The sequence below is a fragment of the Ictalurus punctatus genome, chromosome 20, assembly GCF_001660625.3.
Source record: "Ictalurus punctatus breed USDA103 chromosome 20, Coco_2.0, whole genome shotgun sequence".
NCBI lineage: Eukaryota > Metazoa > Chordata > Actinopteri > Siluriformes > Ictaluridae > Ictalurus > Ictalurus punctatus.
Window position 1 is genome coordinate 6,582,727 of NC_030435.2, and position 16,283 is coordinate 6,599,009.

General features: G+C 42.2%; 1 protein-coding gene across 50 annotated transcripts in view; it reads right to left on the bottom strand.

Annotated features, from left to right (window-relative positions):
* elna (elastin a) overlaps nucleotides 1-16,283 on the bottom strand; it is a 78,186-nt gene that overhangs the window by 21,260 nt on the left and 40,643 nt on the right. For 44 of the 50 annotated variants that reach the window (XR_008398550.1, XM_053688616.1, XM_053688609.1 and 41 more), the window contains exons 17-36: nucleotides 16,049-16,093; nucleotides 15,872-15,964; nucleotides 15,627-15,671; nucleotides 14,351-14,422; nucleotides 13,833-13,883; nucleotides 13,423-13,467; nucleotides 13,037-13,102; nucleotides 7,568-7,618; nucleotides 7,167-7,211; nucleotides 6,765-6,830; nucleotides 5,753-5,797; nucleotides 5,349-5,393; nucleotides 4,952-5,035; nucleotides 3,965-4,015; nucleotides 2,883-2,927; nucleotides 2,477-2,560; nucleotides 1,476-1,526; nucleotides 1,096-1,140; nucleotides 378-437; nucleotides 68-106 (exon numbers count right to left, since the gene is read on the bottom strand). Coding sequence is in view for 49 of the 50 variants with exons in the window: in XM_053688616.1 (XP_053544591.1) it covers nucleotides 68-106; nucleotides 378-437; nucleotides 1,096-1,140; nucleotides 1,476-1,526; nucleotides 2,477-2,560; nucleotides 2,883-2,927; nucleotides 3,965-4,015; nucleotides 4,952-5,035; nucleotides 5,349-5,393; nucleotides 5,753-5,797; nucleotides 6,765-6,830; nucleotides 7,167-7,211; nucleotides 7,568-7,618; nucleotides 13,037-13,102; nucleotides 13,423-13,467; nucleotides 13,833-13,883; nucleotides 14,351-14,422; nucleotides 15,627-15,671; nucleotides 15,872-15,964; nucleotides 16,049-16,093 (1,128 nt within the window). In the remaining variant the exon portion in view is untranslated. The remainder of the gene's footprint in view (nucleotides 1-67; nucleotides 107-377; nucleotides 438-1,095; nucleotides 1,141-1,475; nucleotides 1,527-2,476; nucleotides 2,561-2,882; nucleotides 2,928-3,964; nucleotides 4,016-4,951; nucleotides 5,036-5,348; nucleotides 5,394-5,752; nucleotides 5,798-6,764; nucleotides 6,831-7,166; nucleotides 7,212-7,567; nucleotides 7,619-13,036; nucleotides 13,103-13,422; nucleotides 13,468-13,832; nucleotides 13,884-14,350; nucleotides 14,423-15,626; nucleotides 15,672-15,871; nucleotides 15,965-16,048; nucleotides 16,094-16,283) is intronic. The other 6 variants (XM_053688600.1, XM_053688595.1, XM_053688596.1 and 3 more) reach the window with 6 other exon arrangements.

Here is a 16,283-nt window from a genome sequence, read left to right on the forward strand (position 1 = left end):
TAAATAAATAAATAAAAAATTCAAAGCATTTCAAGGAGAAATTATATTTGAGCACTGATTTCATTACCATATTTAGCAGCTGCTTTTGCTTGAGCAGGTGTGAGACCTGTAGAAAGAGAGAGTTAATTTTTTCTTACACAATGAATAGCTCAAAAATATAAACAAGACTATGGAAACAATTACTGGGACAATTGCATGCAAGAGCATAAAACATAGTTTGATTATACTTTATGAGACTGATTTGTAAAATTTTATATTACTATAGTGGTAAGAAAAGCTACAACCTCGTTTTTTGCCCTAACCTCAACCTGAATTTATGCTGTATGAATCTGTACCAATGTTATTGTTAGATTAATTTCCTTCTCTTTGGCACACACCTCCTATTCCAGGAAAAACTCCTCCCGTTCCAGCTGGTACACCAGCACCACCTCCAACTCCTTAAAGGAAATTAATACAGAATCACTTACAGAACTGCATCTTGCATGGGCAGTTGAACCTACCTACATATTTTCAATGATGTTAAAGTCAGGGGACTGTGAAGGCCATGCCAAAAGCTTCAGCTTGCATTTCTTGATTTTTGATTGACTTGATTGACTGTGTCAGATTTGCTTCCAGAATTTGCTGATACACCAAAGGTTGGTGGACACCTGGACTACCAGAAATTGTTGGTTGTGAGATTCTTTGCCTTGTTGTATGCCATTTGAACGATGAACTACTTCTTCTGTTGGTCCTGTTGTATTATTTTTTGTCCCCTTGCGGGTGTCTCACTGCTTTGCAGATTTCTCCTTTTCTGGAGGTTTTATTTTTTTATTTGAATTTTTTTTTTTAAATAAAATGTTTACATCCAGCTCTCTACAACTGCACTCAACCACTATATTTGTAACAATCTCTGGCTGTCTTCAACCCTCAGGTGAAATCAGTGAAATCAGGTATGGCTCCTGCTTGTTTGGAATGAAAGCCTGTAGCCACTCCAGGCTTTGGGAATGTGATTGAAAACCACTGCTCTACAGTGTCAAGTATAGCGTATTTTCTGATTCATGTACATTTTATAATATTTTTTCTTTTGCTTTTGTTGCTCAAAGGAAGATGGATTACCATATTTAGCTGCTTTGGCCTGGGCAGGTGTAAGACCTCCTGCAACTGGAAAAATGGAACATTCATACACTGTGATGTCTTTAGTGGCATAGAGACATTGATATACATGTAGATTGCTGATTATTGGCTACATGAAATCAACAATGATACAGTAGGGTTTAATCCCTTATTCTCTTTTGACTCTCCCCATCACTAACTCCATCTCTTGGGTGACCACTAAAGGGCATTCAGTATCCACTGGAAGAAACACCCCAGCCTTACATCAGCAGTGCCCACATGAAGCCACCTGTACCCCGATGTCACAATATGATCTAACGTATCGCCATCCCATATGTGAGACTCTCTCTCTCTCACTCTCTCTCTCTCTCTCTCTCTCTCACCTGCTCCAGAATAAGCTCCTCCAGTTCCTGGTACAAAGCCAGTTCCTATACCTGTACATGGGGAATAGAAAAGGTTTTATTAATAGCCTAATTGGACATTTTGCCTCTGTATACCACCATAATGAATTTAATATGAAGCAATCATGATGTGATTGAAGACTAGACTTTGAGCTTTATTTCAAAGGGGTCATAAAGTTTGGGCACCTATGGACAAATTAGATATTTTGTTGATTTGGGAAATGGAAAAAGTAAAGACAAACTCTGCAGCAGACTGTCTTAAAATAATAATTTTTTTCTGAAAATATAATGCACAGTAATTGTGGAATGGGTAAATGTTATTGAACATGCCATACATAGTTATTATAGGTACTTATTCACTACTTAGTACATCCCCTTCGACAGATATCACACTTTGTGTAGAAGTCTTTGTCTTCTTGTGTAATGAAATTTCACCCATTTTTCTTTGCCGATCCTAAATATTCTTGGCTGTCTTGCATGGGCAGATTGTTTAAAACCTGCCTACATATTTTCAGTGATGTTCAAGTCAGGGGACAGTGAGGGCCATATCAAAATCTTCAGCTTGCACTTCTTGAAATAGTTCATGGTGGATTTTGAAGTATGTTTTGGATCATTGTTCTGTTTTAGAAGCCAATGTCAGATTTTTGATTGACTTGACTGACTGTGTCACATTTGCTTCTAGAATTTGCTGATACACCAAAGGTTGGTGGACACCTGGACTAACAGAAATTGTTGGTTGTGACATGCTTTGCCTTGTTGTATGCCATTTGAATTATGAACTACTTGTTCTGTTCTTCCTGCTGTATTTTTTTTTTGTCCCTTTGCGGTGTGTCTCACTGCTTTGTAGATTTCTCCTTTTATGGAGTTTTTTTTTTTAAAAATAAAATGTTTACATCCAGCTCTCTACAACTGCACTCTACCACTATATTTGTAAAAGTCTCTGTCTTTCTTCAACCCTCTGTCTCGTTTGTTCTCTCTCTCACCTGCTCCAGGGTAAAGTCTTCCAGCACCTGGTACACCACCACCACCGAAGCCAGTTCCAGCTCCACCTAAACCAACAATGGTTCCTTCAAAGTATTCATTAAGAACTACAGTCATGTAACAAAATTACTATGGCTTATTTATTATAATAAGTGAGCTGTCATTAAAGCCAAATTGGAGGCACACTTGATAGGTGATTGGAGACTAAGCTGAATTGATTAAACAAGTGAAATCAGGTGTGGCTCCTGCTTGGTTGGAATGAAAGCCTGTAGTCAAACCAGGCTTTGGGAATGCGATTGCAAACCACTACTCTACAGTGTCAACTATAGCGTATTTTCTGATTCGTGTAAAATTTTTTTTATTTATTTATTTTTTTCTGCTTTTGTTGCTCAAAGGAAGATGGATTACCATATTTAGCTGCTTTGGCCTGGGCAGGTGTAAGACCTCCTGCAACTGGAAAAATGGAACATTCATACACTGTGATGTCTTTAGTGGCATAGAGACAATAGCTGCGTTTACATCGACAACAATAATCCACTCTTAATCAGATTAAGACCATACTCTAATTAAGAAACTACCATGTAAACAGCAATTTTTACCTACCTTAATCTAATTAAGGTCATAATCAAAGTAAGCAATAACCGAATTAAGACAGGTGGAGTACTCCTGTTTTAAGCGCATTATGGATGTGTATTACAGACATGTAAACACCTTAATCACATTATGAACGTTGTGTGGGAGTTTTCACCGCATTTTGCGACAGGACACGATCACACGCGGCAGTTTTACGGTGAACAAGTGAGTTCGGTCGCGTCCCAAATTGCATACATTCCTACTATAGGCCTGTAGTGGGGAAAAATACATGCATCTCGGCTACTATATAGACGGTAACTATGCGATTTGGGACACACCCACGGCTTCAAATAATTAACTGCACTTAAAGCGTTCGAAAAAATTTAATAAAAACACCCCAAACTGTATACGGTACCATTACGAAGACAAACTGTATGTTGATACGTAAAATTCTGGAGGGACGTCGGATGGCGTGGCGCGGTGACGTAATGACGCGGGCTGTTAATCTAATTATGTTCTAAAACATGTAAAATGGGAACATGACAGGAGTATTCTAAAGTGACTCATGTAAACACCTTAATTACATTATTATCTTAATCAGAGTTAGGTCAACAATTAGATTAATGCTGTCCATGTAAACTTATACATGTAGATTGCTGATTATTGGCTACATGAAATCAACAATGATACAGTAGCGTTTCATCCCTTATTCTCTTTGTCTCTCCGCATCACTAACACTTTCTCTTGCGTGACCACTAAAGGGCATTCAGTATCCACTAGAAGAAACACCCCAGCCTTACATCAGCAGTGCCCACATGAAGCCACCTGTACCCCGATGTCACAATATGATCTAACACATCTCCATCCTGTGTGTGAGACTCTCTCTCTCTCTCTCTCTCTCTCTCTCTCTCTCTCACCTGCTCCAGGATAAGCTCCTCCAGTTCCTGGTACAAAGCCAGTCCCTGTGCCTGTATATGGGCAATAGAAAAGATAAGTTATTAGTAGCCTAACTGGACATTTTGCCTCTGTATACCACCACAATGAATTTGATATGAAGCAATCATGATGTGATTGAAGAGTAGACTTTTAGCTTTATTTCAAGGGGGTCACGAAATCTGGGCACCCCTGGCCAAATTAGATATATTGTTGATTTTTGAAATGGAAAAAAGTAAAGACAAACTCTGCAGCAGACTATCTTAAAATAATAAGTTTTTCTGAAAATATTAATGCACAGTAATTGTGGAATGGGTAAACGTTATTGCACATGCCATACATAATTATTATAGGTACTTATTCACTCCTTAGTACATCCCCTTTGGCAGATATCACACTTTGTGTAGGAGTCTTTCGCTTCAGGTGTTATGAAATTTCACCCATTTTTCTTTGAAGTTCCAAAATATTCTTGGCCGTCTTGCAAGGGCAGATTGTTTAAAACCTGCCTACATATTTTCAATGATGTTAAAGTCAGGGGAAAGTGAGGGCCATATGAAAATCTTCAGTTTGCACTTATTGAAGTAGTTCATGGTGGATTTTGAGGTATTTTTTGGATCACTGTCCTGTTTTAGAAGCCAATGTTAGATTTTTGATTGACTTGACTGACTATGTTACATTTGCCTCCAGAATCTGCTGATACACCAAAGGTTGGTGGACACCTGGACTACCAGAAATTGTTGTTTCTGACATGTTTTGCCTTGTTGTATGCCATTTGAATTATGTCCTACTTGTTCTGTCGTTCCTGCCGTATTTTTGTCTCACTGCTTTGTGGATTTCTCCTTTTCTGGAGGTTTTTATTTTTTTTTAAATAAAATGTTCACATCCATCTCAGTACAACTGCACCATACCACAATAATTGCAAAAGTCTCTGTCTTTCTTCAACCCTCTGTCTCTTTTGTTTTCTCTCTCACCTGCTCCAGGGTAAACTCCTCCAGCACCTGGTACACCACCACCACCCAAGCCAGTTCCAGCTCCACCTAAACCAACAATAGTTCCTTCAAAGTATTCATTAAGAATTACAGTCATGTGACAATTAGTATGGCTTATTTAATATAATAAGTGGGCTGTCATTAAAGCCAAATTGGAGGCACACTTGATAGGTGATTGGAGACTAAGCTGAACTGATTAAACAAGTGAAATCAGGTATGGCTCCTGCTTGGTTGGAATGAAAGCCTGTAGTCAAACCAGGCTTTGGGAATGCGATTGCAAACCACTACTCTACAGTGTCAATTATAACGTATTTTCTGATTCGTGTAAATTTTATTTATTTTGTTTTTCGCTTTTGTTGCTCAAAGGAAGATGGATTACCATATTTAGCTGCTTTGGCCTGGGCAGGTGTAAGACCTCCTGCAACTGGAAAAATGGAACATTCATACACTGTGATGTCTTTAGTGGCATAGAGACATTGATATAAATGTAGATTGCTGATTATTGGCTACATGAAATCAACAATGATACAGTAGAGTTTTATCCCTTATTCTCTTTGTCTCTCCCCATCACTAACTCTGTCTCTTGGGTGACCACTAAAGGGCATTTAGTATCCACTAGAAGAAACACCCCAGCTTTACATCAGCACTGCCCACATGAAGTCACCTGTACCTGAAATCACAATATGATCTAACACATCTCCATCCTGTGTGTGAGACACTCTCTCTCTCTCTCTCTCTCTCTCTCTCTCTCTCTCTCTCTCTCGCTCTCTCTCTCTCTCTCACCTGCTCCAGGATAAGCTCCTCCAGTCCCTGGTACAAAGCCAGTTCCTGTACCCGTATATGGGGAATAGAAAAGATAAGTTATTAGTAGCCTAACTGGACATTTTGCCTCTGTATACCACCACAATGAATTTGATATGAAGGAATCATGATGTGATTGAAGAGTAGACTTTTAGCTTTATTTCAAGGGGCTCATAAAGTTTAGGCACCCCTGGCCAAATTAGATATATTGTTGGTTTTCGAAATGGAAAAAAGTAAAGACAAACTCTGCAGCAAACTATCTTAAAATAATAATAGTTTTTCTGAAAATATTAAGGCACAGTAATTGTGGAATGGGTAAATGTTATTGCACATGCCATACATAGTTATTATAGGTACTTTTTCATTACTTAGTACATCCCCTTTGGCAGATATCACACTTTATGTAGGAGTCTTTCTCTTTTTGTGTATTGTAATTTCACCCATTTTTCTTTGCAGATCCTAAATATTCTTGGCCGTCTTGCATGGGCATATTGTTTAAAACCTGCCTACATATTTTCAGTGATGTTCAAGTCAGGGGACAGTGAGGGCCATATCAAAATCTTCAGCTCGCACTTCTTGAAGTAGTTCATCGTGGATTTTGAGGTATGTTTTGGATCATTGTTCTGTTTTAGAAGCCAATGTCAGATTTTTGATTGACTTGACTGACTGTGTCACATTTGCTTCCAGAATTTGAGGATACATCAAAGGTTGGTGTACACCTGGACTACCAGAAATTGTTGGTTGTGACATGCTTTGCCTTGTTGTGTGCCATTTGAACGATGAACTACTTGTTCTGTTCTTCCTGCTGTATTTTTTTTTTGTCCCTTTGCGGTGTGTCTCACTGCTTTGTAGATTTCTCCTTGTCTGGAGGTTGTTTTTAAAAAAAAAAAAAAAAAAAGTTTACATCCAGCTCTCTACAACTGCACTCTACCACTATATTTGTAAAAGTCTCTGTCTTTCTTCAACCCTCTGTCTCTTTTGTTCTCTCTCTCACCTGCTCCAGGGTAAACTCCTCCAGCACCTGGTACACCACCACCACCCAAGCCAGTTCCAGCTCCACCTAAACCAACAATGGTTCCTTAAAAGTATTCATTAAGAACTACAGTCATGTAACAAAATTACTATGGCTTATTTATTATAATAAATGGGCTGTCATTAAAGCCAAATTGGAGGCACACTTGATAGGTGATTGGAGACTAAATTGAACTGATTAAACAAGTGAAATCAGGTATGGCTCCTGCTTGGTTGGAATGAAAGCCTGTAGTCAAACCAGGCTTTGGGAATGCGATTGCAAACCACTGCTCTACAGTGTCCAGTATAGTGTATTTTCTGATCCATGTACATTTTATCTTTTTTTTTTTTTTTTGCTTTTGTTGCTCAAAGGAAGATGGATTACCATATTTAGCTGCTTTGGCCTGGGCAGGTGTAAGACCTCCTGCAACTAGAAAAATGGAACATTCATACACTGTGATGTCTTTAGTGGCATAGAAACATTGATATACATGTAGATTGCTGATTATTCGCTACATGAAATCAACAATGATACAGTAGCATTTCATCCCTTATTCTCTTTGTCTCTCCCCATCACTAACTCTATCTCTTGGGTGACCACTAAAGGGCATTCAGTATCCACTGGAAGAAACACCCCAGCCTTACATCAGCAGTGCCCACATGGAGCCACCTGTACCCTGAAATCACAATATGATCTAACACATCTCCATAATGTGTGTGAGACTCTCTCTCTCTCTCTCTCTCTCTCTCTCTCTCTCTCTCTCTCTCTCTCTCTCTCTCTCCCACCTGCTCCAGGATAAGCTCCTCCAGTTCCTGGTACAAAGCCAGTTCCTGTACCTGTATATGGGGAATAGAAAAGATAAGTTATTAGTAGCCTAATTGGACATTTTACCTCTGTATACCACCACAATGAATTTGATATGAAGCAATCATGATGTGATTGAAGACTACACTTTGAGCTTTATTTCAAGGCGGTCATGAAGTCTGGGCACCCCTGGCCAAATTAGATATATTGTTGATTTTGGAAATGGAAAAAAGTAAAGACAAACTCTGCAGCAAACTATCTTAAAAATAATAACAGTTTTTTTTCTGAAAATATTAGTGCACAGTAATAATGGCATGGGTAAATGTTATTGCACATGCCATACATAGTTATTATAGGTACTTATTCACTACTTAGTACATCCCCTTTGGCAGATATCACACTTTGTGTAGGAGTCTTTCTCTTCTTGTGTTATGAAATTTCACCCATTTTTCCTTGCAGTTCCTAAATATTCTTGGCCGTCTTGCATGAGCAAATTGTTTCAAACATGCCTACATGTTTTCAATGATGTTAAAGTCAGGGCCATATCAAAAGCTTCAGCTTGCATTTCTTGAAGTAGTACATGGTGGTTCCCTTTCAAAGGGAACTCCACGTTACATTTAGCATAACACTATGGGAGCGCTTGTGTAAAATCATGCCTATTTATAGGCCTGCCATGATCAGGTGACATGGCAATTAAGCACGTCGCGTGATATATATATGGCACCTGTCAAACGCACCGTCAGCCTTATTATCTTCAGCGAGACTGCATGTCTGTTGTTTGTGTAAAGAAACTCTCCTCTCTTTCTTTTCTCAAAATCTCTGGACATTTCTATCCCTTTAAAAAAAGAGAAAAAAAAAGGGATGAATGAACGAGAAAAATACGAGTGAGAGATTTCAGGAAGTGTGTTACACCTTGCTCCCGTTTCATCATGGGGAGTAGTGCACACTTCTGTGTGAAGTTTCTAGTGTTGGAGCATGCAATGGCATCCCTCAAGATTTCTGACTGCGCATTGTAACCCCTACATTAGGCAGCTCCGCTCGCAACTCGCGCTCTTCTCGGACGCCGAAGCGAGTTGGGTTTCAGAGGCTTGTGGATCTGGGCCGGCCACTGCCGAGGCAGCTAGCCGTCTCAGGTCTGGTGGATCTCTTATGGATCCCCGAAGAGGAAGCAGAGATGGGCTCTATCTCTTGCTCTGTCTTCTGGGTCCTGCTCTCCACTGGATTTTGGAGCTCCTCCTTCCACTATGGAAAGCCAAAAAAAAAAAAAAAGAACACACACAAAAATAATAGTAATAATTCCTCTCTGACTCCGAGGAGCCAGAAGGATGTGATAAAAACTGAGAGCAGCATATAAACAGCTGCTTGAAGTGATTACTAAGGCTGGATGAGCTTTTTTTCTCCCCAGTGAAAGTAAATCCCTCACACTGGAGAAAACTCCCCTTTCTTCCAGAAGTGCATGACAAAATATCAGGCTAATGGGGAAAACCATACATAAGCCATATTTATAACCCTGCGATGTCAGATTATTCGGCCATTGTGGGGAATGAACGGCATGGCTATTTAGCTATGCTGAAGGTGGAGGAGGCGCTTGTGAGCTTCCTCTCTCCATCGACGGCAGGTAATTTAGGGGGGCCGGCTTTGCCATCCAAGCCACTGTGTAAGGCCACCATGGCATTGGTGGGCAAGGCCTATGCAGTAGTAGTCTTGCTGTGGGTCACTGCAGACAATGACAGTGTTGCAGGCCTACTAAGCAGACCTGCTAAGTGAGCTCGACATATGGCAGCATTCAACCCGTTCCTTCCCTGTTGTGTCTAGTTCACCTGGGCATCCACGAGTGGAGCCCGGGCCAGTGTTGGTGTGAGGGAGACACAGTAGGTGAGTATGGCAGCCTGCCAACCCCCACAGACAGACAGTCGCAGCCTGCTACTATGCCTGATCTGAGAATGGTCATAAAGGCCAAGCAGACAAAGAGAAGCGGTCTTGAGGGGCCATGGAGGGACGTATCAGGGACATGAGATCGTTAGGGCAGTTAGTCCCCAGTGCTACTGTAGGGCCTCCCCTATCCAAGGCTGTCCCAAGTTTTCAGTGTTCTCTGGTCAGTGAGCTGTCACAGAGCTGATGCTTTCATATGAATATGGAATAGTTAACGTCACTAAACGACCGTCTGGCAGTGTGGAAACTACTGCCAAATGTGTCTCCATGGGTTCTGTCAACCGTGGAAAAGGGTTACCAGGTTCAGTTTAGTGCTCTACCCCCCCCCCCCCCCCCCGGTTCAGATGTGTGCTCACCACAGTAGTCAGCACAGAGCAGAGTCTGACATTAGCACAGGAAGTAAAATCCCTCTTGAACAAAGAGGCCATGGAACATGTACCTCATTCCCTGAAGGGGGGAGGTTTTTATAGCCGTTATTTCCTGGTCTGCAAAAAATAGAGGAGTATGTGGCCAATTTTAGATCTGCGTTCTCTGAACTGTACTCTTCGGACATACAAGTTCAAGATGCTGATGCCCAAACTTATCGTTCCACAGATTCAGTTTGAGGACTGGTTTGTGAAGATAGATCTAAAAGGTGCATATTTCCACATAGAAATATACTAGCTTTATCCCCTCGCACCTTCACAAAGTGCATGGATATCATTCTGGCTCCATTGTGACTCCAGGGCATCCATGTACTAAACTACCTGGATGACTGGTTAATTCAAGCATGATCCAGGGAACTGGCAGTTCAACATCGAGATGTTGTTCTTGCCCACATGAAAAGCTTGGGGCTCAGCTTGAACCTCAGAAAAGTATGCTTTCTCCAGTGCAGTGGACAACCTTTCTAGGGGTTATAAGGATTCTACTACGATGAGGGTGTTTCTATCCCCAACATGCGTAGGGTCAATCCTATCAACATTGAGCAAGGTAAAGCTGGATCTTGGTATCCCCTCCAGTCTCTATGGGAGACTACTGGAGCTTATGGGCAGCAGCAGCCAATGTTGTGCCATTGGGCCAATTGCACAGGAGACTGTTTCAGTGGTGGCTGAGAAGTTGAAACCTCTGAGAGTAATCAGTGTCACACGGCGATGCCTATGTGCTCTGAGAATTTGAGTGTCCCCAGTTTATAGCCTTGGGTCACACTCTAGGGGTGTCTCCTTAGCGCAAGACGGTAATGACAGACACCTCGCTCATGGGCTGGACCGCGGTCTTAGACAACTGTCCAGCTCATGGTCTCTGGAGCGTCCCTCATCTGGAGCGGCATATAAATTGCCTAGAAATGTGGGCCATATTTCTAGCACTGAATTTCCTTCTTTCTCAATTGAGCGGTGGTCTCATATATTGACCACCAGGGAGGATTATGTCTGCGCCCCCTGTTCAGGCAGGTGCAATTAATTCTTCACTGGGCAGAGGGAAAGTTTTGTCAGTGAGTGCAATGTACATTCTGGGCAACTGGAATGTGGGGGCAGACATCCTGTTGAGGCAGGGGCTGAGGCCAGGGATTGGTGGCTCCATCCACAAGTGGTACAGTCCATATGGCTGAGGTTTGGCCAAGCGGGACTGCATGTGTTTGCCTCCAAGTAGACAACACACTGCCCGCTGTGGTTCGCCCTAACTCCTCCCACACAATTATGGCTGGACGCCATGGTGCACATGTGGCCGAGGTGACATCTGTACACTTTTCCCCTAAACGCTCTGCTCCCACAAGTTCTAGCGAGAGTTTGCCAAGACAGTCTACGTCTGCTGCTAGTAGCACCTTATTGGCCAGCTTGAATATGGTTCTCAGAGATAATATCCCTGCTAGATGGCACTCCTTGGGAGATTCCCATCCGCAGGGATCCACTGTAGACCCAGTGAACTGCGCAATAGCTACAATCCTAGAGTTCTTACAATAACGTTTCTCAGTGGGGTGGGCTCCTTCTACAATCTGGGTTTACATGACCGCCATTTCGACCAGCCACGCCCCTGTTGATGGAGCATCAATGGGGCAACATCCTCTAACTTCGAGGTTTATGCGTGGTGCCAGGTGGCTAAGGGCCATCTGCAGGCTGCGTATACCTTCCTGGGACCTTCTGTCATCCTAGAAGGTCTGTCAGGTGCCCCATTTGAGCCCTTAGAGTCAGCCTCTGAGAAGCTTCTGACTCTAAAGGTAGCTCTTCTGCTGGCCCTGACATCTCTCAAGCGAGTAGGAGATCTACAAGCTCTCTCAGTTGTCCCTTCCTGCCTTGACTGCCTTCCTGCCTTCCTGTATCCTAGGCCGGATTATATTCCTAAGGTGCCTACATCTGCTGCCCAGCCTGTGGTGTTGCAGGCTTTCTGCCCTCCTCTGTTCCTCACACTGGAACAAGAGAGAATGCACCTGCTGTGTCCAGTAAGGGCTCTCTGTACTTCCATCTACCGCTGTGGCCAGTGGTGTAAGTCAGAGCAGCTGCTGGCCTGCTTGGCGGCAACAGTAGAGGTGATGCTGTGTCAAAGCAGTGCATATCTAATTGGATAGTGGAAGCAATCTATCGCTTATGAGGCGCGTGGTCTCGCTACGCCTCTGGGCATAAGGGCTCATTCCACTAGCGGGTCGCCTCCTGTTTGTCCAACTGGGTATCCTTACAGGATGTGTGTGTTGCTTCAGGGTGGTCTATGCCACACACATTCATTCGATATTACAGCCTGGATATTCATTCCGCCCTGGGCTTGAGTGTCTTGCAGTGACCCTCAGGCTTGGGTCTTTTTGAACAGGCCGTACTCTCTGCATGACGGAGTCGGTATTCTCATTCCTATAGGGTTATGCTAAATGCAACGTGGAGTTCCCTTTGAAAGGGAATGTCTAGGTTACGTATGTAACCCTGTTCCCTGAGAAGGGAACGAGACATTGCGTAGCTTTGTCATACCGGGGTAGGCCTGTGAATTTCGTCTTTGCTTCAGATAATAGAGGCTGACGGCAAGGTTCACAGGTGCCATATATATCACGTGACGTGCTTAATTGCCATGTCACCTGATCACGGCAGGCCTATAAATAGGTATGATTTTACACAAGCTTCAGATACTGGTCGCGCACGAAGGGCGCTCCCATAGTGTTATGCTGAACGCAACGTCTCGTTCCCTTCTCAGGGAACAGGTTTACATGCGTAACACAGACAATTTTGAGGTATGTTTTGGATCATTGTCCTGTTGTAGAAGCCAATGTCAGATTTTTGATTGACTGTGTCACATCTGGTGGACACCTGGACTATCAGAAATTGTTGGTTGTGACATGCTTTGCCTTGTTGTATGCTATGTGAACTATGAACTACTTGTTCTGTTGTTCCTGCTGTATTTTTTTTGTCCCTTTGCAATGTGTCTCACTGCTTTGTAGATTTCTCCTTTTCTGGTGTTTTTTTTTTTATGTTTACATCCAGCTCTCTACAACTGCACTCTACCACTATATTTGTAAAAGTCTCTGTCTTTCTTCAACCCTCTGTCTCTTTTGTTCTCTCTCTCACCTGCTCCAGGGTAAACTCCTCCAGCACCTGGTACACCACCACCACCCAAGCCAGTTCCAGCTCCACCTAAACCAACAATAGTGCCTTAAAAGTATTTATTAACAACTATGGTCATGTGACAATTAGTATGGCTTATTTATTATAATAAGTGGGCTGTCATTACAGCCAAATTGGAGGCACACTTGATAGTTGATTGGAGTCTAAGCTGAACTGATTAAACAAGTGAAATCAGGTGTGGCTCCTGCTTGGTTGGAATGAAAGCCTGGCTTTGGGAATGCAATTGCAAACCACTGCTCTACGGTGTCAAGTATATCGTATTTTCTGATTTGTGGAAATTTTATTTATTTTTTTTTTTTGCTTTTGTTGCTCAAAGGAAGATGGATTACCATATTTAGCTGCTTTGGCCTGGGCAGGTGTAAGACCTCCTGCAACTGGAAAAATGGAACATTCATACACTGTGATGTCTTTAGTGGCATAGAGTCATTGATATACATGTAGATTGCTGATTATTGGCTACATGAAATCAACATTGATACAGTAGGGATTCATCCCTTTTTCTCTTTGCCTTTCCCCATCACTAACTCTTTCTCTTGTGTGACCACTAGAGGGCATTCAGTATCCATTAGAAGAAACACCCCAGCCTTACATCAGCACTGCCCACCTGGAGCCACCTGTACCCCGATGTCACAATATGATCTAACACAACACATCTCCATCCTGTGTGCGAGACTCTCTCTCTCTCTCTCTCTCTCTCTCTCTCTCTCTCTCTCTCAATCTCACTCTCGTGCTCTCTCACCAGCTCCAGGAAAAGCTCCTCCAGTCCCTGGTACAAAGCCAGTTCCTGTACCTGTATATGGGGAATAGAAAAGATAAGTTATTAGTAGCCTAACTGGACATTTCCTCTCTGTATACCACCACAATGAATTTGATATGAAGCAATCATGATGTGATTGAAGAGTAGACTTTCAGCTTTATTTAAATACAGAGGTTTTACCTCAAGATGCAAACCACTAGGGTAGGGACTATATAAAAATGGCTGTAAACGGTAAATGCAATACCTTTATTAAACCCTTGAATTAAAGCTGAAAGTCTACACTTCAATCACATCTTGATTGCTTCATTTCAAATCCATTGTGGTAGCTGACGTGCAACTGCTTTGTCCGCCACCCAAACAATGTCTGTGTAGCAGTGGCCCCTTACCATTTAGAGGTAGATGGGGTAGATGGGGAATCAGTAACTCTATGCGTACAAAGTGCTGGCAACTGAAACAATATAACATATTACATCACTGGAAGAAGAATGGTTCTGACTTACCTCCTACACCAGGGTAAACTCCAGCTCCTGGGCCTCCACCTGCACCTCCCAAAAATGAACCAACTCCAGCACCTAGTGGTAAGTGAAAGAAGATTAAGTCTGGCCTAGTAACAGCTAGCAACAGTAGCAAGTGTGATTCATTTATAATAATAAAATTTTACGGTTGTTTAAATCTTGAGCATCTTGCAACTGCTTTGCGTCACAACTGACAATCTTGCAGTATTAATTCACAATCAGTGCTGTGTCAGGGATGTTGTATCTAAATTGGCCAGAAATTGGTATGCATAGCTCTGATAAATTAATTGTCATCGTGCCCCAACTTGAAAGAATTCTAGGTACACCATGTCTAACAGTTGCTGGCGGACAGTCAAGAGAGATGCTGGTGAGATTCCCTGTGCATTTTTGTATGTCAAACATGGGCTAGAGTGAATGCATTGAACCCTCTGCACACCTGATTATGTGTCTCTTTTTTGTTTGTTTGTTTGTTTACCTCTGGTGTGGGCATTGGCTAGCCTACTAAAACATTACAGTTCATGCCAAACATTTTGGACAAAACAAAGTACATGGAGAAAACAGAAAGAAATATGCCTTTATTTGTCACATACACATTAGAGCACAGTGAAATTCTTTTCTTTCCATATCCCAGCTTGTTAGGAAGTTGGGGTTAGAGTGCATGACACATCACCCATGGAGCAGAGAGGGCTAAGGGCCTTGCTCAAGGGCCCAGCAGTGGTGGCTTGGCAGTGGTAGGGCTTGAACCCCTGATCTTCTGATGAGTAACCCAGAGGCTTAACTGTTGAGCCACCACTGCCCTAGGTTGGATACCAAAACAAACAGTAGTAACAAAAATAGTTTTGTTCTCTACATATAGTTAGTGAGCTAGCTCCAACCATTAGCTCCAGAGAACCTCAGGGTAAGCCTCTACAGCAGAGCAGCCCTGTTCCCTTCAAGCAGCTTATATGTGTTTTAGTTAGCTAGCTAATTTTAGGTGGCTAGTTTGTTCTGCAGTTGCCGTTTTTGTAGGTTATGTGCTAAATAGGATGTCACAGCACAATTGCTGTCATCACTATTTAGGTATACTACTTAATCAGACACAGATTTTAAATTCTATCTGAAAATGTGCAGTTACAACTGTGAGATTTATCAATATAGTGGGGAACAGTGCAGCACAACCCATGTTTCAAAATGTTCTTCCACAAGGAACTTGGAATAGCATTTTTCTACCTGAGAGGATGAAGTACCAAAGATGTAACATGAAAGCACAAGTAATGATTACCATATTTAGCAGCTTTAGCTTGAGCAGGGGTGAGTCCTCCTGCACCTACAGAATGATACATCAAGCACAAAATAGCTGATTAGGCACAACTATATTTCATATAATATGATAATAATATAATGCTGTCATGGTAATGGACCTCATGACCTCAAGACTGAGTGAGTGTGTTAGAGCTTGAAAAGTGATTTAAAAAAAATGTTTTTTAATTGTACTCGAGAGCAGAAATACAAGATTACACTTCTCACCTCCTGTTCCAGGGTAAATTCCTCCAGGACCTACACCACCAAGACCACCTAAACCAGCACCGGTTCCAGCTCCTCCTAATCCAGCACTAGCACCTGATAAATCCATAAGATGAGCACCAGTAACTCCAATATGTTGTGACATACATTAACCTTATTAACTTTTTACGTATAACTTACCATATTTCGCAGCCTTGGCTTGAGCTGGTGAAAGACCACCTGCACCTGGTCAAATAGAAGAAGAAGCCTTTATTTGTGACATATATACATTACAATATAGAATAGTGAAACTCTTTCTATGCATATCCCAGACTCTTAGGAAGTTATGATCAGAGCACAGGGTCAGCCATGATATGGTGCCCCTGGAGCAGATAGAGTTAAGTGCCTTGCTCAAGGGCCCAACAGTGGCAGCTTG